General features: G+C 42.3%; 1 protein-coding gene across 6 annotated transcripts; it reads left to right on the forward strand.

Annotated features, from left to right (window-relative positions):
* Positions 1–3,793: 3,793 nt before the first annotated feature.
* On the forward strand, positions 3,794–25,696 carry znf318 (zinc finger protein 318). 6 transcript variants are annotated; one of them, XR_003878249.1, is made up of 12 exons: positions 3,794–4,270; positions 9,333–10,292; positions 10,475–11,693; positions 13,740–13,822; positions 13,930–14,029; positions 14,134–14,453; positions 16,290–16,484; positions 17,248–17,347; positions 19,366–19,484; positions 22,433–25,256; positions 25,346–25,406; positions 25,493–25,696. XR_003878249.1 is itself a non-coding variant. In XM_029753026.1 (10 exons), exons 1-10 carry the CDS (start codon positions 3,992–3,994, stop codon positions 24,965–24,967), a joined length of 5,910 nt encoding a protein of 1,969 aa, XP_029608886.1. In that variant the 5' UTR covers positions 3,794–3,991; the 3' UTR covers positions 24,968–25,696. The 6 variants fall into 6 exon arrangements, 1 of the variants encoding a protein (XP_029608886.1); XR_003878250.1 differs by having other exon boundaries at positions 25,370–25,406; XR_003878248.1 differs by having other exon boundaries at positions 22,433–25,406.
* The last annotated feature ends 82 nt before the right edge of the window (positions 25,697–25,778 follow it).

Raw genomic sequence — 25,778 nt, forward strand, 5'->3', positions numbered from 1 at the left:
GATGTTGCTGACGCCTGACACATCTTACTACATCTGGATAGGTATTTAAAGTACCAGCTAAGCCAGTGTTTCCTAATCCTGGTCCTCGAGTACCCCTAACAGTGCACATTTTCATTGTAACCCTGGACAAGCACACCTGATATAAAATGGTCAACGAATCATCAAGCCCTCGATGAGCTGAATGAGGTGTGTTTGTCCAGGGATACAACAATGTGTACTGTCGGGGGACCAGGGTTATATAGCAATTTGTCAGTCGATGATAGTCGATGACGTGGCACGCAACCATTGGTTGTTACGTCGCTTCGCCTCATATGTTATGCTGCGTTCACATCACAGGAGGTTGGTGGCACCTTAATTGGGGAGGACGGGCTTGTGATAATGGCTGTAGTGGAATCGGTGGAATGGTATCAAATACATCAAACACATGGTTTGATGCCAAATATATTTTATAGTTGAGATTCTTCAAAGTAACCACCCTTTGCCTTGATGACAGCTTTGCACACTTTTGGTATTCTCTCAACCAGCTTCATGAGGTAGTCACCTGGAATCCATTTCAATTAACAGGTGTGCCTTGTTAATTTGTGGAGTTTCTTTCCTTAATGCGTTTGAGCCAATCAGTTGTGTTGTGACAAGGTAGGGGTGGTATACAGAAGATATCCCTATTTGGTAAAAGGTCAGTCAATCTGGAAAATTTCAAGCTTTGAAAGTTTCTTCAAGTGCAGTCGCAAAAACCATCAAGCGCTATGATGAAACTGGCTCTCATGAGGACCGCCACAGGAAAGGTATACCCAGAGTTACCTCTGCTGCAGAGGATAAATTCATTAGAGTAACCAGCCTCAGAAATTGCAGCCCAAATAAATGCAGTAACAGACACATCTCAATATCAACTGTTCAGAGGAGACTGCGTGAATCAGGCCTTCATGGTCGAATTGCTGCAAAGAAACCACTACTAAAGGACACCAATAATTAGAAGAGACTTGATTGGGCCAAGAAACACGAGTAATGGACATTAGACCGGTGGAAATCTGTCCTTTGGTCTGATGAGTCTAAATTTGAGATTTTTGCTTCCAACCACCATGTCTTTGTGAGGCACAGAGTAGGGGAACGGATGATCTCCGCATGTGTGGTTCCCACCGTAAAGCATGGAGGAGATGTGATGGTGTGGGGGTGCTTTGCTGGTGACACTGTGATTTATTTCGAATTCAAGGCACACAACCAGCATGGCTACCACAGCATTCTGCAGTGATACGCCATCCCATCTGGTTTGCGCTTAATTGGACTATCATTTGTTTTTCAACAGGACAATGACCCAACACACCTCCAAGAAGGAGAGTGATGGAGTGCTACATCATATGACCTGGCCTCCACAATCACCTGACCTCAACCCAATTGAGATGGTTTGGGATGAGTTGGACCGCAGAGTGAAGGAAAAGCAGCCAACAAGTACTCAGTATATGTGGGAACTCCTTCAAGACTGTTGGAAAAGCATTCCTCGTGAAAGTAGTTGAGAGAAAACATTACACACTCTTGGCAATCGTCAAGTGGCGCAGCGGTCTAAGGCACTGCATCTCAGTGCTAGAGGCTTCACTACAGACACCCTGGTTCGAATCCAGGCTGTATCACAACCGGCCATGATTGGGAGTCCCATAGGGTGGCGCACAATTGGCCCAGCGTCGTCCGGGTTTGGCCGGTGTAGGCCGTTATTGTAAATAAGAATTTGTTCTGAACTGACTTGCCACGTTAAATAAAGGTTAAAGTCAAAGGGTTGCTACTTTGAAGTGTTTAACACTTGGTTACTACATGATTCCATATGTGTTATTTCATAGTTTTGTCTTCACTATTATTCTACAATATAGAAAATAGTAAAAATAAAGAATGAGTAGGTGTGTAAATATTTGACTGGTACTGTGTGTGTATTTATATATATACAGTTTACATACACTTCGGTTGGACTCATTAAAACTCCCTTTTCAACCACTCCACAAATTTCTTGTTAACAAACTATAGCTTTGGCAACTCGGTTAGGACATCTACTTTGTGCATGACACAAGTCATTTTTCCAACAATTGTTAACAGACAGAGTATTTCACTTATAATTCACTGTATCACAATTCCAGTGGGTCAGAAGTTTACATATACTAAGTTGACTGTGCCTTTAAACAGCTTGGAAAATTCCAGAAAATGATGTCATTAGCTCTGATAGGCTAATTGACGTAATTTGAGTCAATTGGAGGTGTACCTGTAGATGTATTTCAAGGCCTACCTTCAGACTCAGTGCCTCTTTGCTTGCCATCATGGGAAATTCAAAAGAAATCAGCCAAGACCTCAGGAAAAAAATGGTAGACTTCCACTAGTCTGGTCCATCCTTGGGAGCAATTTCCAAATGCCTGAAGGTACAACGTTCATCTGTACAAACAATAATACGCAAGTATAAACACCATGGGACCACGCAGCCGTCATACCGCTCAGGAAGGAGACCCGTTCTGTCTCCTAGAGATGAACCTACTTTGGTGCGAAAAGTGTAAATCAATCCCAGAACAACAGCAAAGGACCTTGTGAAGATGCTGGAAGAAACGGGTACAAAAGTATCTTTTTCCACAGTAAAATGAGTCCAATATTGACATATCCTGAAAGGCTGCTAAGCAAGGAAGAAGCCACTGCTCCAAAACCGCCAGAAAAAAAGCCGGGCTACGGTTTGCAACAACTGCACATGGGGACAAATATTGTAGTTTTTGGAGAAATGTCCTCTAGTCTGATGAAACAGAAATAGAAATGTTTGGCCATAATGCCATCTTTATGTTTGGAGGAAAAAGGGGGAGGCTTGCAAGCCAAAGAACACCATCCCAACTGTGAAGCATGGGGGTGGCAGCATCATGTTGTGGGGGTGCTTTGCTGCAGGAATGACTGGTGCACTTCACAAAGTAGATGGCATCATGAGGGAGGAAAATTATGTGGATATATTGAAGCAACATCTCAAGACATCAGTCAGGAAGTTAAAGCTGGTCGCAAATAGGTCTTCCAAATGGACAATGACCCCAAGCATACTTCCAAAGTTGTGGCAAAATGGCTTAAGGACAACAAAGTCAAGGTATTGGAGTGGCCATCACAAAGCCCTGACCTCAATCCTATGGAAAATGTGTGGGCAGAACTGAAAAAGCGTGTGCGAGCAAGGAGGCCTTTAAACCTGACTCAGTTACACCAGCTCTGTCAGGAGGAATGGGACAAAATTCACCCAACTTATTGTTGGAAGCTTGTGGAAGGCTACTCAAAACGTTTGACCCAAGTTAAACAATTTAAAGGCAATGCTACCAAATACTAATTGAGTGTATGTGAACTTCTGACTTACTGAGAATGTGATGAAAGAAATAAAAGCGCAAATAAATCATTCTATCTACTATTATTCTGGCATTTCACATTCTTAAAATACAGTGGTGATCCTAACTGACCTAAGACAATGAATTTTTACTACGATAAAATATCAGGAATTGTGAAAAACTGAGTTTAAATGTATTTGGGTAAGGGGTATGTAAACTTTCGACTTCAACTGTGTATATATATATATTTCGGGGATGGGGAGGACGGTCTGTTATTTTACGGACTATGGTCGGAATTGGCATGGCTCTTTTATTTTCTTAGTAGTATGGGATTGGGTAGGAATCGGACTATTTAGGTTTTTGTTGTATTTTGTTAATATAACCGTGATCGACCACACACTCCATCACAATAGGTGGCGGCATGCACCGTTCACGTTTGTTGGCGGACCGCTAATATATGAATGAAGAAGACAAGGTTTCTCGGTTTAATCAGACCGGAAATCGTAACAGTGAGCGCTGTGTTCGTCAAACAAACTGAAATAGCTACATGGTAGTTAGAATGTTATTATCACTAGCTGCAGACATACAGTAAGTAATATGAAACGGCAATGTGTATAACATCTATTCGGTAGTAAGTGGCTGTAATTGATAGGGAAAGTCAAATTGAACAGTAAAATATGTATCGTGGACGGCCTCCACCTCGAGGAGGGTATCCGCCGCCGTATGAGGGCCGTGGCCCACCGTCCCGTGGTCTTACCCCTGGCCGGCCGTATCCTCGGCCTCCGTTTAGAGAAGAACGAGGCAGGCCCAGACCACCGTTTGAGGGTTACCATGACGGGCCACCTCCAGACTCGTACAGACGTTCTCCACCGCGCAGGAGGTATACTTCAGCTGGTTCAGGAAGTCGCAGAGGACCAGGTGGTGAATATTGGGGCAGCGGCCCTCCCCAAAGAGAAGTAAGTACAATCATTATTTGCAGGTTACTGCTACCTGACCAGCCTACCACTAGTTAATTACATTGGTAAACGTAGCTATAGATTTTTTTGCGTTACTAGGCTAGTTAGCATAACCATTTGATCACTGTTTATTGTTTGCTGAATCAGTAACGTTATCTGGTGTGTATTCATTACGTATTGCAAGATGAAACCGTTTATCGTTTAAGAACCAAACGGAACTGTGTGGGGTCTACCTTTTAATTTGTCTCATTTTCATTATAACATTTTTCCGTTTGGAATAAACGGTTTCTGTTTGAAATAAATCAAGCAACAAACGAAACGTTTTGCAACTGAATCGACATAAGGATTATACTCCTGTGCAGGGGAGAAGACGATGAATATGACAAGTCTCCTCTAGCCCAGTTAACAACCATTCATTTCTCCATTAGACAGTTCTGCAAGTCAACAAACGTTTGTTTCTCCCCAAATATGGAGTTTCGCTGAGCAACTTAAATAATTTACTGCCATTATGCCTGGTATGTACTTCCAAAAAATGTCAATTTACAAGCACCCCAAAAAAGTATTGTTTTGGACCAAATCTCTTCAGAATGATTACTATAAAAACATTGTCTACTTAATCTATTTAAATACAGGGGTGAAAGTAAGGTGCTTCTGGTACAGTGTCCAGGCAAAATCAATAGTGAGGGTACGCCTTAGCCTATCACAATAATATAAACAATTTGTCATTCATCCCCCCTTCTCTCCCCTGTAAGTATTCCCCAGGTCGCTGCTGTAAATGAGAATGTGTTCAGTCAATTTACCTGGTTAAATAAATAAAAACAAATGTCAAGAAAACTGTAGGCTATTACCCCATTATTTCTAATTACTGTAAGTGTCAGAGGCAGGAAAAATGTGCAAATGGAAACGGGTGGACAGCCTACGCTCCAAAATGCAATGTGGTTCGACAAGAACACAGAAAGTTTGCCAAGGCAGAGATGAATGATGGACACGAGACGCGCACAGACAGCAGTGGAGGCATTCATTCTGGACTAATGACCATCGCCAAATGTCATTACATTTTTGGTGTTTTGTGTAACAGATGTCTCTTTCCATTCACCACTGTTTGGAGGTTGGAAATATGTTGCTTGTGGATGAACATGCGTGGGTAACCTACGCTCCACCAACGCTGCATCACGTTCATTTAAACATCAGTTATGTAGCCTACGGTAGAAAGAGTAGTAGCCTATGTGGTTTTTCTGTATCCAATAGACTGGAGACTAAATGTATTACAATGTCATGAGATAATAATAAAAAGTGTCTTAACTTATTAATAGGGAGGGAGAGTGCAGGGGAAAGTCAACCAAAAAGGCATGCAGGTGGATGTCAGCTTTGGAGCGGCTGCAGCATAATCAGAGGTGGACAGCAAGTGGTGCTAAAAGTAATTCATTTCAACAATTGTTTTTATTTTAATTTGACTTCACTAACAACATGAGGGCTTTGTTGTAGCCTATTTCTTCCTATGAAATAAAAGAGGTAGGCATACCTGTTTGGCAGATGCAGTTATGCTATCCATAGATTTACCAGTATAACCAAACCGCCAATACTGTCACCATGCACTCACTATCCCCAATTCGATGGAATTGCAACTCTCTACATGCACAGTGCATTAATCCATCACATGTGCAGTGCACTCTTCCATCACATGTACAGCTGATTCTCAAAATCTTGCTCACTAATGAGATGCTATTGAGCCCACACTACTAGACTGTCTGAGCCAAGGACTACATGCTTTCTGGTAAGTTTTGATTACAATACTGGGTGGGGTGAATATATTTTATATGACATTATTTTTTGTTAACTAGTCTTGGCAGTCTGGCGAAGTACACTTCCAAGCAAGGGCTTTGGGATGGATGCAATTTAGCAGTCGTGCCAACATATTTTATCAGCCACCTGTTGGAAGTGGATCTGAGGCTCTTTCCCCTGCTGCCTCCATCATCCTCCAAATCCCACCAACATCAGCCACCTCAGAGTGCAACTGGTTCTTGTTTGGGAACACGCATACCAAAGCACGCAACAGGCTGACCAATACAAGGGTTGAAAAATTGGAGGCCATCCTTGCAAATTTGAGGCTTTTTGAGCCTGACAACGAGCCATCCTCAACAGGGTTGGAAAGTGACAGTGAAGATGAGTCCTCAGAGTCTGGTGTTAAAGAGGAGGTCCAAGGAGAAGACATGGAAGCTTGAGAGGAAGACAACCAAAGCTTTAGTTTCTAGACTATCATTTTACAGTTGTATATTGAAAATGTTTTTGGGAGATGCGATGGATCATTCAATATTCCCTTTTGTTGTTCAGTAAAATCATCCCATGTGAAGAGTCAACTCATTTAATTAAAGATCAATTCGTAACTAAGTTGTTTTTTAAAAATTTGTATTAGAAGGATTTAATCATAAGTAGACACAATTGTAAATGATATGGTTTATGTTTCTGTCTCCATATGATATGGTATATATATCCAATGCCAAAAGCATCCACCTTTAAATGGTATTAATATTAATTTGCATATATTCCTGTTAATTCCCACAGAAAGTTTCCACCTCTGAAAGTTCCCCAAAATGGGGTAAGTGTGTGTCAGAGCTGTGTGTAAGTAGACTATGCAAACCATTTGGGATTTTTATCACATTAATGGTTCTTATAAAAAGAAGTTGCACATTTAGGCTCTCCTCAACTCTTAGCCAAGAGAGACTGGCACGCATAATATTTATATTAGCCCTCTGATCACAATGAAGAGCAAGACGTACCGCTCTGTTCTTGGCCAGCTGCAGCTTAACTAGGCCTTTCCTAGTTGACCACACGACTGAACAATAATCACAATAAGACAAAACTAGAGTCTGCAGGACTTGCTTTTTGGAGTGTGGTGTCCAAAAAGCAGAGCATCTGTTTATTACGGACAGAACTCTCCCCATCTTTACAACCTTTGAATCTACATGTTTTGACAATGACAATCTAAGGTAAAGTAATTTAGTCTCAAGTTGTTCAGCCACACCATTCATTACCAGATTCAGCTGAGGTCTAGAACTTAGGGAATGATTTGTACCAAATACAAAGCTCTTAGTTTTAGAGATGTTCAGGACCAGTTTATTACTGGCCACCCATTCCAAGACAGACTGCAACTCTTTAAGCATTTCAAAGGACTTCATTACAGACAGAAATACTCAACAGTTTCATCAACTGTCCGGGTGGCTGGTCTCTGACGATCCCGCAGATTAAGAAGCTGGATGTGGAGGTCTTGCTGGTGTGGTTACACGTGGTCTGCGCCACGTTACATTTTGCGCTATACGCACAACACAGCATTCCTAAACTAGCCCACAATGTCTGCTGTGTGGATCGACAGTCAACAAGTCGAGCAGTCATTTCAAACCGTAACAAAATCTCAGCGAGACAACTCAAAGGTGAAATCTATTAAAGCCAACATAATGGAATTCATTGCCCTTGACAATCAACCGTTCTCTGTCGTGGGTGATGTTGGCTTTCGCCGACTGGTCGAGCACCGGTACACACAACCAAGTGCGCTATTTTTCAGATGTTTCCCTACCGGACTTACAGTAATAGCGTCACTGCTATTAGCTTCACGACATGCATACTATGGAACACCGTTTGGGTCTTTGCGTGTCAAAAAAAAGATACAGTAGCACTGTCAAAGCTGTGCAAACAAGCAAACACCGGCCACGAACAATGTGTTTACAATACCGCGTTGGTAATAAAGCATCATTTGTTCGACCGCACATTCTGGGGTAGCTATCTATAGCTTGGTACCTAGCTAGCACCAATGCAAGCAGCCAGAAAAAAATGACCAGTAGAACCTACAGTAATTTTCATTATTCTTAGCAATGATTTAGGAATCCTTGTGAGTAGGTATTAGCTAGCTTGCCACTTGTTGTTCGCCTACTGAAATTGAGCTTCAGTTCATGAAAATAAATAGCTAGTCAGCACCTTAACCCTGTTGCCCAAAGCTAATGTTATAAGCAGCAAGCTAGCTTCATCTGGCTAGTGAGGCTCGACCACTCCGTGTTATGTGTCGTGAAGCTAGCCACAATAAGTATTAGGCACAATGGTGGAATTTGCAGTTTGCCTTCAAAATAAAAGTATGTTATTGACAGTAATGTTACAACTGCACATTTTATTGTCCTTTTAATGTTCCCAGCACAATGTGAAATGATTGTGCCGTTTAATCAGCTTTTTGCTATGCCATACCTGTAAGGTGTATGGAATATCATAGCAAAGGAGAAATGCTTGCTAACGGGGATAAACACATTTGGGCACAACATTTGAGAAATTAGCTTTATGTGCATATGGAACATTTCTGGGATCTTTTATTTCAGCTCATGAAACATGGGACCAACACTTTACATGTTGCGTTTATATTTTGGTTCAGTATAAACCCAAAGTGGTGTGGCACAGCCACCTGATTGAAAAGTGCTGTGGCAAATGCTGCCTCGCCACATGTTTTCCGGAGGCCCTGGTTGTAGGTAATGAAATGAATAACCTTTCAGGATACTGTACCAACCTGTGCGTGGCAGTAATGAGTGATTTTATTGGTGCCGAAGAGGTGGATTTGGCACGTGATAAAAAACAATACATTGATAAAAAACAATACATTGTCTGGAAATAATCTGTTTTTTTTTTTTGCTTGCTTGTAAATGTTTAACTGTTTTTTTTGGAAGTACGTATCGGTTGCTCACAAACTCCATATTTCGTGATTAACAAACGTATTTTGACAATGTTTGCAGAGCTGTCTAATGGGAAAATTAATGGTATCTAGCTGGGCTAGAGAGGAGACTTGACATTCATTATCTCCTCTAATCTGATACTGGTTAAATTGTTAGCTAGCTAGCTAACATTAGCTACATGTGCAGGTGCAATTTTATTTATTTATTTACATTGGAACTGGAAGTTAGTCCCGTCCCTTGCACTGGCTCATATTGCCTTTTTTACTGGAGCAATGCATCAATTGCACAAAATGCTGTCTTATCATTTCAAGATCCCAGTGTTATGAAACTGATTACATATCTAATTCTGTCATTAGAGATCGCCATCTCCCCGTGGTGGCATCCCCACTGACCACAGTCTGGTAATCACTGTGGGCAATGAGTTGACTGGACCTCCTGGGGTAGGGCTACCCTCAAGAGACTACCCTCCTTACCTGCCAAAGAGGTCCAGTTATGACGGCCCTGATGACCGTGGCCCCAGGAGGCAGAGTCCCAGCAGGGGGAGAAGCCGTCCTCGTAGCCGCAGCCCGGGATTCGGGGGACGGAGCAAGAGCCGTCCTCGTAGCCGCAGCCCGGGATTCGGGGGACGGAGCAAGAGCCGTCCTCGTAGCCGCAGCCCGGGATTCGGGGGACGGAGTAAGAGCCGTCCTCGTAGCCGCAGCCCGGGAATCGGGGGGCGGAGTAAGAGCCGTCCTCGAAGTCGCAGCCCTGCAATGGGGAGACGGAGTAAAAGCTGTGTCCGAAGTCGCAGCCCTGCAATGGGGGGACGGAGCAAAAGCCGCGCTCGAAGCCGCAGCCCTGAAATGGGGGGACGGAGCAAAAGCCGTGTCAGAAGTCGCAGCCCTGAAATGAAGGGACGGAGCAAAAGCCGGGCCCGAAGCCGCAGTCCTGAAATGGGGGGACGAAGCAAAAGCCGGGCCCGAAGCAAAAGCCCTGAAATGGGGAGACGGAGCAAAAGTCGTGGAAGGAGCAAGAGCCGTCCGCCAAGCAGGTCCCGAAGCAGGAGTGGGAGTCATGGCCAGAGCTATGGACGGGCCCGCAGTATGAGCAGAGCAAAGACTGCTGGTTCACGCAGGAGCCGCAGTGTCAGTACTAGCAGCACCAGCAGTAGCAGGAGCAGCAGGGGAGGTGATAATAACTTAAAGAAGACGAGTGGGTTCAAGGAGCTGGAGTTGGCCCGTCGCCGCAAAGAGATGGAAGACATGCTGAATATTCCCACAAAGTCCATCCTGAAGAGGCGCGTGGACTCTGAGACTGACTCCCCGTCATATGTGCAGGTAGTGGGCATGTCATTTTATTACCATGTTAAATTATGTTACATATAGCTGTGTATTGTGTTACCCATCTCTATACTCACTCTAACCCTGTCATCCCACAAGGCTTTATTTTTTCTTCATCCAAATTATTATTCATGATACATTTTGTCATCATAGATTATTCTTTTGTTTTTGTTTTGCAGAACAGTGATTCTCCAAGAGTTGACCCTACTGGTGAGGCTGAGGCCGAGCGTCTTCTCTCAGCTATGAAAGGCATGGACCCTATCATGTTGGCCACCATGCTGGGGGAACTGAGGGATGACCCACACATGGCCCAGGGTAGGCTGGACCACAGTGGGATTGCAGGGATCCTTGACCTGTTGGGAGGTGCACCTGCACCGCAGGAGGAGAAAAGGAAGAGGGTACCAGACATTGACGATGAGGAGAAGTTCCTTTATGGAGATGAAGATGATGTAGAGCGGGGCAGGGCACCAGCAGAAGCTCCCCGTCAGCACAGTCTGTCAGAGCTCTATGGTGATATTATGAGTGAGCCGGCACGCTATGGCACCTCACCGCGCCTAGAGGGCCATCCTGGTATTGTAGATCCGAGAAGCTCTCATCAGCAACAGATGGACATGAGGTATCGGCATCAAAGCAGGTCCTCTGCCATCCCTGACCATAATATCAAGGTTGAAGAGCCTAATGACTACCCACCAGGAACAGGGCCACTGGAAGGGAAGGAGAAGCAAGACGTGGAGGAGTACGAGAAGATCCAGGACCTCCTCAAAACCATCGGGCTGGACCTGGGGGTGACAGAGATCAGCAAGATGGCTGCCAGGACTCAGGAGCGTCTGCATGGAAAGAGGCCCCCTCCGAAAACCCCCTCCCGTCGACCTGGCAAGAGGCGGGATCGGCGTGACTCTTCAGGAAGCTCAGACAGGAGCAGGGGTAGGAGCTGCAGTGGGAGCAGCTCTAGCAGTCGTAGCGACAGCCACAGCCCGAGCCGTAGTAGCAGCCGTGATAACAGCAGGAACCGGAAGAAGTCACCCCCATCTGACAGGCACAGCATCCATGGGAAGACTCGAGGCGGCAGAGAGGTGAGGACTGAGGACAGTAGCTGGGGGCAGAAGGCTTCACAAGCCCCTGAAACTACTCCAGTGCCACCCACCCACCCATCTCTCTCCATGCCTGCCTACGCCCAAGCCCAGGCGCATGGTCTGGTACCACCCAACTATCCACCTCCTGGCTATGGGCAGTATGGGAACTGGCCTTACATGCCCCAACAGTGGCCCATGTACCCACCTCCATCTATGGGCATGCCACCTCAATCTCCCATTGAAGATTTTCCGAACACTCCGCCTTTTGACAGACCATACCTTAAAGTTATCCAGCCAGAGTTGCACCAGGGGGGTGATAGAAAGGGTGAGAATAAACTGATGGCATTAAATAAGTGGATGTTTAATGACTTGTTCATTCCCCATCAATATATACTGTACCAGTCAAAGGTTTGGACATACCTACTCATTCCAGGGTTTTTCTTAATTTTTACATCGAAACTATGACTTAACACATATGGAATCATGTAGTAACCAAGAAAGTGTTAAACAAATCAAAATATATTTTTAGATTCTTCAAAGTAGCCACCCTTTGCCTTGATGACAGCTTTGCGCTCTTGGCATTCTCTCAACCAGCTTCACCTGGAATTCTTTTCCAACAGTCTTGAAGGAGTAGCCACCCTTTGACTTTAACCTTTATTTAACTAGGCAAGTCAGTTCAGAACAATTCTTCAAATCAGTTCAGCAAGTCAGTTCAGAAAAATTCTTCAAATTCTTCTTATTTACAATGACGGCCTACACCGGCCAAACTCGGACGACGCTGGGCCAATTGTGCGCCACCCTATGGGACTTCCAATCATGGCTGGTTGTGATACAGCCTGGATTCGAACCAAGGTGTCTATAGTGAAGCCTCTAGCACTGAGATGCAGTGCCTTAGACCGCTGCGCCACTTAATGATTGCCAAGAGTGTGTAATGCTTTCTCTCAACCACTTTCATGAGGAATGCTTATCCAACAGTCTTGAAGGAGTTCCCACATATGCTGAGCACTTGTTGGCTGCTTTTCCTTCACTCTACGGTCCAACTCATCCCAAACCATCTCAATTGGGTTGAGGTCAGGTGATTGTGGAGGCCAGGTCATATGATGCAGCACTCCATCACTCTCCTTGGTCAAATAGCCCTCACACAGCCTGGAGGTGTGTTTTGGGTCATTGTCCAGTTGAAAAAGAAATGATACTCCCACTAAATGCAACCCAGATGGGATGGCGTATTGCTGCAGAATACTGTGGTAGCCATGCTGGTTAAGTGTGCCTTGAATTCAAATAAACCACTGACAGTGTCACCAGAAAACATCCCCACACCATCACACCACCACCTCCATGCTTCACGGTGGGAACCACACTTGCGGAGAGCGGTTATCCGTTTACCTTCTCTGCATCTCACAAAGACACGGCGGTTGGAACCAAAAATCGCAGATTTGGACTCATCAGACCAAAGGACAGATTTCCACCGGTTTAATGTCCATTGCTCGTGTTTCTTGTCCCAAGCAAGTCTCTTCTTCTTATTGTTGTCCTTTTAGTAGTGGTTTCTTTGCAGCAATTTGACCGTGAAGGCCTGATTTACCCAGTCTCCTGTGAACAGTTGATGTTGAGATGTGTCTGTTACTTGAACTCTGAAGCATTTATTTGGGCTGCAATTTCTGAGGCTGGTAACTCTAATGAACTTATCCTCTGCAGCAGAGGTAACTCTGGGTCTTCCTTTGCTCTGGCGGTCCTCATGAGAGCCAGTTTCACCATAGCTCTTGATGATTTTTGCGACTGCACTTGAAGAAACTTTCAAAGTTCTTGAAATTTTCCAGATTGACTGACCTTCATGTCTTAAAGTAAGGATGGCCTGTCGTTTCACTTTGCTTATTTGAGCTGTTTTTGCCATAATATGTACTTGTTTTTTTTTTACCAAATAGGGCTATCTTCTGTATAACGCCCCTACCATGTCACAATACAACTGATTGGCTCAAATGCATTAAGAAGGAAATAAATTCCACAAATTAACTTTTAACAAGGCACACCTGTTAATTGAAATGGATTCCAGGTGACTACCTCAGGAAGCTGGTGTAGAGATTGCCAAGATTGTGCAAAGCTGTCATCAAGGCATGGGTGTCTACTTTGAAGAATCTCAAATATAAAATATATTTGGATTTGTTTAACACTTTCTTGGTTACTACATGATTCCATATGTGTTATTTCATAGTTTTGTCTTCACTATTATTCTACATTGTAGAAAACAGTAAAAGTAAAGAAAATCCCTGGAATGAGTAGGTATGTCCAAACCTTTGACTGGTACAGTATATATTTTGGGATCAATGAAACTGCAGCACATAACTCCTGTCTAATTTTGTACATTCTTCCTGTATAGCATCATCCAATATGGCCCCTCAAGATAATGGCAAGGACAGGAGGGTTTTAGAGGAGCGAAATAATGAAAGCCAAAAACAAAAGGTGGAGTATTCAGCTATCCACTTCAATTCAAATGCCATTTGACACTGTTTTGGCTGGTTTTGTTCTCTTTCCATACACTTGTTCTCTAATGATTCTCCATTCTGTAGGTTCTTGAAGAACGGGAAAAACTGAGACGAGACAGAGAGGTCCGCATGAAAAAGAAAGATTATCTCATGAAGGAACTAGAGAGATTGCGGAAACAGCAAGGTACTTCAATCATCTCATTCTTTTCCTATGTTTCTTTGTATTTTAATTCATAAATGTTCATTAGGTTTTTGTACAGTTGGATAAAAAATGTATTGTCTTGGTAGGGGAGCTTCTGCGCAAAAAGCGGCGTGAAAAGGATGGCCATAAGGACCCGTTACTGTCTGAGATCAGTCGGCTGCAGGAAGAGGTCATGACTCAGATTGCTGAGCTCCGCAAAGAGCACGAGGTAGCAGAGAAGAAACGATCCGAGCTTGACAAGGTGGCTCTCATTCTGGGTCTACAACCAAATGACAAGCCCCGGCGAGAGGGTAGGGGTTCCGCGGACCTTGAGCAGCCAACCCACCCACCACATCCAGAGAAAGAGAAGAAAAAGGAGCGTGCTCACATCAGAGAGAAATCACCTGTGGCCCATGCCTCTGCTAAGGTAGAATTCCGTAAGCTGCTCCAGGCACAAGCCAGAGAGCTGAAGTACTGGTATAACCTTAAAAGATTAATTGCTGCAGAAACATCATTATTTTGCTGAAATTGACATGCAGCCTTTGCTTTATTTTAGAATATCAGTCTAAATGACTTTTTGAAAAACTATTCAAAAGGGCCGGTTTGGATTTAAATGTCTACTTGCCCTTGTCTGATCCATTAAATACCAGTAAGCTGTATTTACTTTGAATACCTGGCATTTAGCCTTCTGCTTATACATCAGATATGGGGTTAATCAATGTTGATGCAACTACTCAAGTCTAACCTGGGCAAACCGTGTGCTCTGTCATATGTTGGTGTTGCCCAAGAGGCAGTTGGTCACTCCTCAATTTAAAAGTTCCCTCTTTGTATGCCAATGTCTGACCCAACTGATCTCATAACTGGTCTGCAAATACATGCATATTTACAAATGAATGTGTTTGATACCTGCAACCTAGGTGGAACCTGTTCACTTTCATATGGCCAACAGTTGTGATTAAGCTTAAGCTCGTCCTACATTTAACAATATTTTTTTGGAGCTCACTGTATTTGTTGTTTATGAAAGACCACAACCATATCAAACTTTTTCTCTGAAAGTGTTTCTGGAGATGCCAAACTCAGTAAGATGTTTGCGTTAGAAGCTTGGATTTAGGGTATTTTACATTCATAAATTGAAAGAAGGCCATCTTTTTCCCCAGTTGTTTGTAATTTAACTGTCATTTATTTGAAAGCATTTTTCACAATCAACATGTAGCAAGAAGATCAGAGATTAGTTGGGATGAATACTTTGCATACAGAGAGGAATCCTAATTATGTGGCCTGTTTTTAATCCTTTTCATTGGCTCTAATTCTTTCAAATTTGTGTTTTAAAAAGAGAATGTTAATAGGGTGGTAACTCATCTCTAATTTCTCGTTCAAAAAAACGTCATCATAATGTATTCAATATAAATAATTTAAGTTATTAAATATTGAAAACCTGTATCGTTTGAAGACAAGAATACACCAAAATGTAAAATTTTTATCTTTACAGTAGAGCAGAGTGGTATCTTATAAGTCAAATGTATTTTAATGGCGAGGGTGCATACACTTGTAGGAATTCAAAGTCATGGTTTTACCACTAACTCCATGGAGTTTTTAAACTACGGCGCGCAACATGGTTCAGTGCTCCAATAAATCAGCACAATATACTTTTTCAGATTTTTCAAATTGCCTGCGTCTTGGCGTTTAACTTGGATCATGTATACTGGGCTTATGACGATACAAAGAAGAGTAACGGAGCGCAACGTACAATACGGCAAACTTGGTAAACAAGGCATGGGGTGCCGCAATCTTTATGACCTCTATTGGAAACTCGACTCTGAATTTTAGCTGTTTGGTTGACAGCAGTAAGTCTCTTGAAATATCATACTTGATGTTTTTCCACTCTTCACTCATGGTCTGTGAACAGCACTCATTGAGTCCATTTCGCTCGACTGCTTTGCTCTGCTCACAAATCAGTGCTTAATGTGATTTTTGACCATTAATTGGTGGAGATTAGCGTACAAGGATACGACGATATGAGTCCTATATTAGCCTTAAACAGGATTCTCTGATAACTCACGAGTAACTCCCTCAAGGCTGGAACACAGATCGCCTATGTTGCCAAGGTAAGAGATTTTGAAAACTTCAGTGTTTGGGGATCATCGTAAAATTCTCTTTATCGAACATCTGTTTTAATTTTTAACACTCAATGTATTTTTTTGTCTGCTTCCTCTAGGCTTATTTAGCTCTTTTGCTGACTTGTGTAACTTCTGTTCTTCATTAGGCAGCATCGTCGTCCTCAAGAGCCTCTCCTGAAAAACCGAAGAAGAAAGCCCCCGCCAGTACCCAGCGTCCTGAGACTCCAGCAGACCTGTTTGAATACTATGACGCTGGGAACCACTGGTGCAAAAGCTGCAATGTCACCTGTGGTTCCATGTTTGATTTTTTCACGCACTTGCACAGCAAATCTCACCGAAAGGTTTGTGTACTATTTGTTGAATGTCCCAATAAGACTCCGGCTTCAGCAGTTCCGTGCTCAGGAGTTCTGCTGTGGAACCAGTCACATATCATACAGACTACAGAGAACAACCAAACTATGCTTGCTAAGCCACTCAGTAAACAAACGCTGTAAGCTAGCTACAGTGTTGCTGAATGTAGTCTTATTAATATATTTTGCAAGTGGTTAGGAAGCCGTGCTGTACTTGCGCTCCAGCCATGCTGGTAACTGCAAGATAAACAATAAGATTGCATGGCCAGAACTACTGCTTTATAATACATTATTAGCTAGCATTGTGTGACTGGTTTGGTGATGGTATGATAGATAGATAGCTAGTCGAGTTTACATTTTAACTTTATATTTAAATTGCTTTCTGATAAACACTCAGATGGACTCATCGCTTTACAGGCCTTGTTACCTATGAAGTCAGCTAGCTAGCTAGTTAGTTAGCTAGCTTTTAAAGGAATGCAGCAGACTCCTGAATATGATGCTGAAAGCCTGTTGGCTGTTCTCGGCAAGGATCTCTTGAGCACAGAGCTGAGGGACTGATCGGCTGCAGCTGTACCCTTCTTGGATATTCGATCGTACTCAGTGAATTGAAGAGCTTTTGTTTGAGTGCTGTCTCCTGTTCCCGTTTTTTTGACCCCATCACTGGTCTGATTTCCTTTTACCTTTTCATTTGAACTGTTCAGTCCCTTGTATTTTTACAGCAGATTGTTTATGCTTTTTTTTTGCCACTTTGCAGACTCAGGATCCTTACAATCGACCTTGGGCTTCAAGTTCCTCCAACAATGAGAAGAATAAGATTCACTCTTCAGCAGAGAAAATGACTAAACCTGCTAAAGGTACAAACTGAAATATTTTATGTTTTTCCCTTTTTCTAAATATTTATTATGTACTGTTAAATGTTGTTAGCAATCTTTTACTGCTACAGTGTGCAGACACTGAATTCAAAATATGCATAAGAAATAAGCATTGATTTCTATTTGCAATGTAAAGGGGATCATATTTTGGGCATCCTTTAGTCAATTACCACTGTCTACAGTGGGCATCATAAGTATTCACCTCCTTGGATTTCTTCACATTTTGTACTACACAGTGGAATTGAAATGGCTTTGTAAAAAACATTTTGTGAACAATATCAAAATAATTATATATTTTACATTTATGAAAAGTTCAACTCTAATATACCTTGATTAGATAAGTATTCGCCTTGAGTCAATACATGTTAGAAACACCTTTAGCAGTGATTACAGCTGTGAGTCTTCTTGGGTACGTCTTTATTAAAAGCTTTGCATACCTGGATTGTGCATTATTTGCCCATTTTATTATTTCAAAATTCTTCAAGCATTCTATTGAAAGCGTTGGATTTTTTTAAACCTTGTTTCTATTGAACATGCCATACTAATAAAGGCATTTTAATTCTTTATATGAAGAGTGCCTTGGTCCTCCATTCTTTTTGATTCTTCAAGCTCTGTCAAGGTGTTGGGGATCATGGCTGTACCGCAATTTAAGTCTTGCCATACATTCTAAAGCATATTTAAGTCAACTAACTTGGCCTCTCAGGAACATTCACTGTCCTCTTAGTAAGCGACTCCAGTGTAGATTTGGCCTTTTGTTGTAGGTTATTGTCCAGCTGAAAGGTGATTCCTCTCCGTGTCTGGTGTACAGCAGCCTGAAGCAGGTTTTCCTCTAGGATTCTGCCTGTGCTTAGCACCATCCCATTTATTTTTATCTGGAAAAACTCCCCAGTCTTTGCTGATGTCAAGCATACCCATACCATGATGCAGCCACCACCATGCTTGAAAATAACCAGGCAGTTACTCAGTGACGTGTTGGATTTAGCCAAAACATAACGTTTTGCATTTAGGCCAAAAAGTGTATTCCTTTGCTGTGTTTTCTTGCACTATAACTTTAGTGCCTTGTTGCATACATGATGCATGTTTTTGGAATAATTTTATTCTGTATATTTATATTGTTCTTTTCACTCTGTCATTTAGGTCATTATTGTGGAGTCACTACAATATTGTTGATCCGTCCTCCGTTATCTCCCATCACAGCCATTGAACTCTCTGTAGCTGTTTTAAAATCACCAATGGTTTCTTGGTGACATCCCTGAGCAGTTTCCTTCCTGTCCTGCAGCCCAATTCAGGATGATGACTATCTTTGTTGTGTCTGGGTGGTTTTAGTACATCATCCACAGTATAATTATTAAAGAGATATTCAATGTCTGATTTGTTATTATTACCCATCTACCAATCACTGCCCTTTATGAGGCTTTCGAAAAGCTCCCTGGTCTTTAGTTAAATCTGTGCTTGAAATTAAATTCTTGACTGAGGGAACTTAGATGTTGTATGTATGGGGGAGAGGGAAGGGTTAGTCATTCAAAAATCATGTCAATCCATTTTTCACACACGGTCCATGCAACTTATGTGATTTGTAAGGCAACTTTCACTCATGAACTAATATAGGCTTACCTAAACAAAGGGGGTGAATATTTATGCAATTACTTTGTTATTTTTTATTAATTTGTAAATATTTGTAGAATTTTCTTTCCACTTTGACGTTAAGGAGTATTTTGTCTAGATCAATTACCAAAAAAATCACAATTAAATCTGTTTCATTCCCACTTTGTAATGTGATTTATTTTGAAAAATTCCATGGGGGTTGAATACTTATGATATCCACTGTATATACAAATGTTGATGTTATGTGTATATGTATGCTTACGGAACAGATCTAAATGTAATAATCTACTTTTACAATAGGTTTTCTTCCATGGAGAGCATAGGAAAGGTAAAAATCTGTGATTGTTCCCTGTGGCCATTAGGTGTTTTTAAAAACGTCTCTTTTTCTCTCATAGGATCTGAGTTTTTGGTGCCAGTAAGGGGATATTATTGCCAGCTGTGCGAGGAGTTTTGCGGGGATGCAATTTGCGCTGAAGATCATGCCACGAGTCAAACTCACAATGAGAAATACAAGGTAGGCCATTTCTAGTTGGGAGTAAGGCATTATTTCACCATGATGTACATTTCATCTGAAATTCGGTACTCTGGTTTGGACTCCTGGAGCGTTTGGGAGAATTCTACAAAATGCTTTGTAGAATTCTGGAAAATAACTGTTTCAGGGTGCGATTTGCAAGACTTTAACATGATGTTAGCACGCTAGCTTGTTTACAATGGGTAAAAAGTTCCACGCAACTTGTGCTGCTGCGTCACATTACCTGGTACTCTGGTCCTGAACCTTGGACCTGCTACTCAGGTCCAGGATTAATTTCAGCCAAGGTTCGTTTGCGTTTCAAACATGCTTTATAGCGCAGATCAAGGTACCAAACGCTCCAGGATCCTGATCAAAAGTGACCTAAGGCTTTGTTTGGGAAATGCTTTTGTCATGCAATGTCCTCAAGTTATGTCTTGAACAGTAGAGGTCGACCGATTTTATGATTTTTCAACGGCAATACCGATTATTGGAGGACCAAAAAAAGCCGGTACCGATTAATCGGCCGGTTTCTCTAAAAAAAATTTGTGATTTAAAAAAAAAAAAAAAAAATTGTGTGTGTGTGTATTTGTAATAATGACAATTACAACAATACTGAATGAACACTTTTTTTATTTTATTTAATATAATACATAAAATCACTTTAGTCCAAAGTAAATAATGAAACATGTTCAATTTGGTTTAAATAATGCAAAAACACAGTGTTGGAGAAGAAAGTAAAAGTGCAATATGTGCCATGTAAAAAAGCTAACGTTTAAGTTCCTTGCTCAGAACATGAGAACATATGAAAGCTGGTGGTTCCTTTTAACATGAGTCTTCAATATTCCCAGTTAAGAAGTTTCAGGTTGGAGTGATTATAGGAATTATATAACTATTTCTTTCTATACCATTTGTATTTCATATACCTTTGACTATTGGAAGTTCTTATAGGCACTATTGCCAGCCTCATCTCGGGAGTTGATAGGCTTGAAGTCATAAACAGCGCTGTGCTTCAAGCATTGCGAAGAGCTGCTGGCAAACGCAGGAAAGTGCTGTTTGAATGAATGCTTACGAGCCTGCTGCTGCCTACCACCGCTCAGTCAGAGTGCTATATCAAATCATAGACGTAATTATAATATAATAAACACACAGAAATACGAGCCTCGGGTCATTAATATGGTCAAATCCGGAAACTATCATTTTGAAAATATAACATTTATTCTTTCAGTGAAATACGGAACCGTTCCGTATTTTATCGAACGGGTGGCAACCCTAAGTCTAAATATTGCTGTTACATTGCACAACCTTCAATGATATGTCATAATTATGTACGATTCTGGCAAATTAATTACGGTCTTTGTTAGGAAGAAATGGTCTTCACACAGTTTGCAACGAGCCAAGCGGCCCAAACTGCTGCATATACCCTGACTCTGCTTGCACTGAACGCAAGAAAAGTGACACAATTTCCCTAGTTAATATTGCCTGCTAACATTCATTTCTTTTGACTAAATATGCAGGTTTAAAAAATATATACTTCTGTGTATTGATTTTAAGAAAGGCATTGATGTTTATGGTTAGGTACATTGGTGCAACGATTGTGCTTTTTTCGCGAATGCGCTTTTGTTAAATCATCACCCGTTTGGCGAAGTTGAAGTAGGCTGTGATTTGATGATAAATTAAAACACCAAATTGATTATATGCGACGCAGGACAAGCTAGATAAACTAGTAATATCATCAACCACCTGTAGTTGACTGGTGATTATGTGAAGATTGATAGTTTTTTATAAGATAAGTTTAATACTAGCTAGCAACTTAGCTTGGCTCCTTGCTGTGCTCGTGTAACAGGTGGTCAGCCTGCCACACATTCTCCTCGTGGATTGCAATGTAATCGGCCATAATCGGCGTCCAAAAATGCTGATTGCCGATTACCGATTGATATGAAAACTTGAAATCGGCCCGATTTAATCGGTCGACCTCTATTGAACACTACTACTGAATTTATTTATTTGTGCGCACAGTAGTCTTTTATTCTCTGCTTTACTATGATCAAATGGTATCTGAAATATGACGTTAGCCTTACAAACTGCATATCATTACAGCAGTTACTTGTATGTACCAGTATGTTGGCTAACTAACGTTAGTTGGCTACTAATACATTACATTGGCTACTAATACAGTACATTAACTATAACGAACTACCCACGTTTATTGACTTGATTATTTACGTCATTCTTAGCTAAGTGGTATAGTCATTGAGCGTTCGCAATGGACATTGTTAATGAAGTCGTAAGAAGTTTAGCTAGTAATTTGTTAGTTATGCTAACAAGCTAGCAAGATGTTGCATAGCAGCATCAACTTCTGGTAGACAGGTGAAGCGTTAGTAAGGGTACTGTTAGTTTACAGTATACTAAAATGAACATGTAGTATATACTCATTAAGTATATAGTATACAGTATGTTACAATAGGTATTCGAACACAGCCATAAATTATATATTTCCTCAAATCTGCAAACCAAGTTTTGTTTGTTCACCTAGCAACTGTCACAAACCGCTAACTTAAGCATTTTCTAACCCCCCCACCCCCAAAAACTATATTAGCATGTTTAAATATCATGTCCAAGTCATCCCAAAGTCTCCAGATTGTGTTGTTCAATGGCTTGGTTTGAAGTTATAAGAGAATTTGGACATGACATTTAAAACATGCTAATATTGGGTACATTGGCTCACAATAGTTTTTGGTTAGAAAATGCTAATGTTAGTGTTTGGTATCAATGGCTAGGTAAACAAACTCAAATCGTATATTGCACTCTCTTTGTCCATAAACTGCTTACAAGGTAAGGAAACAAACATGTTTTTGTAATTTGGGTGGACTGTTCCCTTGAAGTCAAATTTTGGGACACTTTGTTTACATTTCACTCTAATGACTTGAATATTTCTTTGGTCCTTCTGCCAGAAACGAATGTATGAGTATCCGCTCTACGAACAGAGAAGGAACCTGGATCGTCAGGCTGGACTCACGTTGGAAGTTAGTGACAAAAAGCACTCTGAGCTTAAACGTAAACACGAAGAGGAAGAGTCCAAAAAGAGCAAAGAGAAGGAGGAAGGGAAACCTAAACGCAGCAAAAAGGACAAGGAAAAGGAGGAGGAGAAGTCCAAACACAAAAGGGAGGATGAGGTGGAGAGGGTCAAGTACAGCAAAAATGAGGAAGAAGAGAGGTATTTGTACCGCAAGAGAGAGGAGGAGGAGCGGTACAAATATGGTAAGGAGGGAGGAGAGAGGCCCAAGTACAGTAAGAAGGAGGAGGACGAGAGATACAAGCATGGCAATGAGGAGGAGCGGTTCAACAATCGCAGGGAAGAGGAGGAGTGGTTCAAAAATCACAGGGAAGAGGAAGAGCGGCTCAAAAACCGTAGAGAGGATGAAGACAGGCCTAGGTTTAGCAGGGTAGAGGAGAGACCCAAGTTTAGTTGGAGGGATAATGAGCAGGAGGAAGAGGAAGACCGGTCCAGATATGGGAAGTGGAAAGAGCCCAATCCCAAATGTAGCAAGAAAGAGGAGGAGAGGTATAGATCAGAGAGGGAGGAAGGGAAACCTAAGAATGAAAAGGAGGAAAGACAATCAAGGAAAGAGAAGGGTGGGTGTCAAAGGGAGGAGAAGTCAGGATCTAGAAAGCAGTCTGAGCCTGAGAAACCCAGTGACCCTCCCAAAGTGTTCTGTGGTCCTAATCCAGCATTGAGAGCAAAGCTGCGCAAGAAAAGTGAGGAAACTGCCAAAGTGGAGCCAAAGACTCCATCTGCCTTTGGTAAGTTCAGCTGGAAAAAAAATCTAGAAAATGAGCTTGCGAAGGAGGCTGAGAGAGTGGCTGTTGAGTTCCTGAAGGAAGATGAGGAGGAGGTTGAAGAGGATGACGACCCAGATGCATTTTCAAAGTCTTTGGCCGCAGCCAAGAGCATTGCTATCAAACTGTCAGGGAAGACGGTCATCTCCCCAACTAGCGCATGGGTACCCTTCAACTCTGGGAAAATACGCCCAAACCTCCCTGCTCCTTCCACGGTCCTGAGAAAGCCCTCTGGACTTGGGCCCTGGGTATATGCTAAACCGGCCCCTCTCAACACCTTCCTCTCTATCAGACCACCCGGTGACAGTGGAGTGACCCCTCTGCCTGTCATACAGAACCAGCCTAAAAATGACCCAGTACTGGCAGCAGACATAATTTCCAAGGCTTTCTGTGGTGAGGAAGTGGATTTAAAAAAGTCAGCAGATGGCAATGGGAAGCCAGGTCCCACTTCTACACCAGACGAAAAGAAAGCTTCCACAGCAGAGTCTTTTAGTCAAGCCTCCACATCCACTCCTTCAGCAGTGATGCCCGAGTTCAAGACTCCCCTGCCTCCCCTGACCATGATGACCATGAAGTTTGATGTATCTGCACCAGGAGTCCCTGAGAGTGAGCAGAATGTCCCTGTGATGGTCACACCCCCTCCTTTCATGCAGAGACCCCCAAGTGAGGTGATGAACAAATCAGAAAAACCAAAGTCTAATCTAGCTGCCGCAAAAGCCCAAGATTTATTTGACATATTCTATAGCAGCATTACCACAGCCAGTACTACATCCATCACCAGCACAGCCACTAAAGCAGTCATAGAGTCCAAAGGTGAAACAAATGACTCAAAGAACAGCGAAGCCTTGGCGACTACGGCCTCACAAATGGAGCAAACCCAACCCGAGCTCCCAGCTTTTGACAACAGTAACCCCATTGAAACTGAAACTCAGGAGTCAGAGACTGAAAGTGAGTTTGACCCGCAGGCCACTAAAGCAGTCGTAGAGTCCAAAGCTGCACCGAATTACTCAAAGAACAGCGAAGCCTTGGAGGCTACGGCCCCAAAAACAGAGCAAACCCAACCGGAATTCCCAGCTCTTGACAACAGTAACACAGTTGAAACCGACACTCAGGAATCAATAAAGATGGAGAGTGGGTTTGACCCGCAGGCCACTAAAGCAGTGGTAGAGTCCAAAGCTGCACCGAATGACTCAAATGACAGCGAAGCCTTGGAGGCTACGGCCCCACAAACAGAGCAAACCCAACCCGAGCTCCCAGCTCTTGACAACCGTAACGACGTTGAAACCGACACTCAGGAGTCAATGGAGACTGAGAGTGGGTTTGACCCGCAGGCCACTAAAGCTGTCGTAGAGTCCAAAGCTGCCCTGAATGACTCAAATAACAGCGAAGCCTTGGAGGCTACGGCCCCACAAACAGAGCAAACCCAACCCGAGCTCCCAGCTCTTGACAACAGTAACACCATTGAAACCAACACTCCGGAGTCAATGGAGACTGAGAGTGGGTCTGACCCGCAGCCCAAGGAAGAGACTCCTGAGGATGCCCCCGTACAACTGGATAACCCATCAGATTCTCTGGGTATCTCAACAGAGACCCTGGATCTCCCAACAGAAGTGCTGGGCTTAGACCTCTTTGATTTTAATCTTGAGTAACAGACTCCACTAGACAGCAGGCCGTTGGGAATTTGTGTTTTTAGGTAGTTGATGGGATTAGACAGGAACAAGTAGTAACCCACACAAATACTGCTGATTCGGAAACTAAGCCCTGTTAACTTGACGGCCCTAGCAGGCAGCTCGAATTTCAATGGAGTGAAACTTCCACTAAAAGACTTGACTTTCATATTAAGTGATGAATCTTCAGAACTTTAGAAGCTTCTTCAAGCCTTTTGACTTGAGAATTGTACTTCTTCGTTCAGCAAAACCTTTCTTTACTTCTTAAAAGGTAATGTACTGTAACATGCATATTGATTACTATTGTTTTTGGTATATCCACCTTCAGACTCTTAAGAAATGTGTTCTTTTCTCTTTAAGTGATTGAAAGGTATTTTAATACAGGAACAAGAACTCACGTTTAAGAAGAAAACAGAATTTGGTAAGGTAGTGCAGCATGGACCAAAAGATATCTGAACATGGCTTTCTTTGACAATTACACCATGTAATATCTGTCACTCTTTACAGCACCCTCCAGAAAAGAAGATGTGGATATAGATACTTATGAACATAACCTTGGAATTGTTGCTCTTTTTTAACTTTTCATTTGTTCACTGACTTTACTATGCTCAATGTTATTCTGTGTTAGTTAGTGAAAATTAAAAAATAAAAATGGTTGTCCTTTACCTGTTGTTGCTAAAGTAGAGTTCAAATAAATTTCAGTGACCACAACATTTGCTCTATTATTTCTCAGACCTTGTAATCAGACATTGGAAACATAAAACATCATTATGGTATGCCCAGGGTTGGGTAG

The sequence above is a fragment of the Salmo trutta genome, chromosome 5, assembly GCF_901001165.1.
Source record: "Salmo trutta chromosome 5, fSalTru1.1, whole genome shotgun sequence".
NCBI lineage: Eukaryota > Metazoa > Chordata > Actinopteri > Salmoniformes > Salmonidae > Salmo > Salmo trutta.

What these genes read in the sequence shown, in the direction of transcription:
- znf318 (XM_029753026.1), top strand. Translation starts at nt 3,992, where the DNA reads ATGTATCGTGGACGGCCTCCACCTCGAGGAGGGTATCCGCCGCCGTAT. An exon ending in GCGGCCCTCCCCAAAGAGAA is followed by an intron (nt 4,271 to 9,332) that starts GTAAGTACAATC and finishes TTCTGTCATTAG; the next exon opens with AGATCGCCATCTCCCCGTGG. An exon ending in ACAGCAAATCTCACCGAAAG is followed by an intron (nt 16,485 to 17,247) that starts GTTTGTGTACTA and finishes GCCACTTTGCAG; the next exon opens with ACTCAGGATCCTTACAATCG.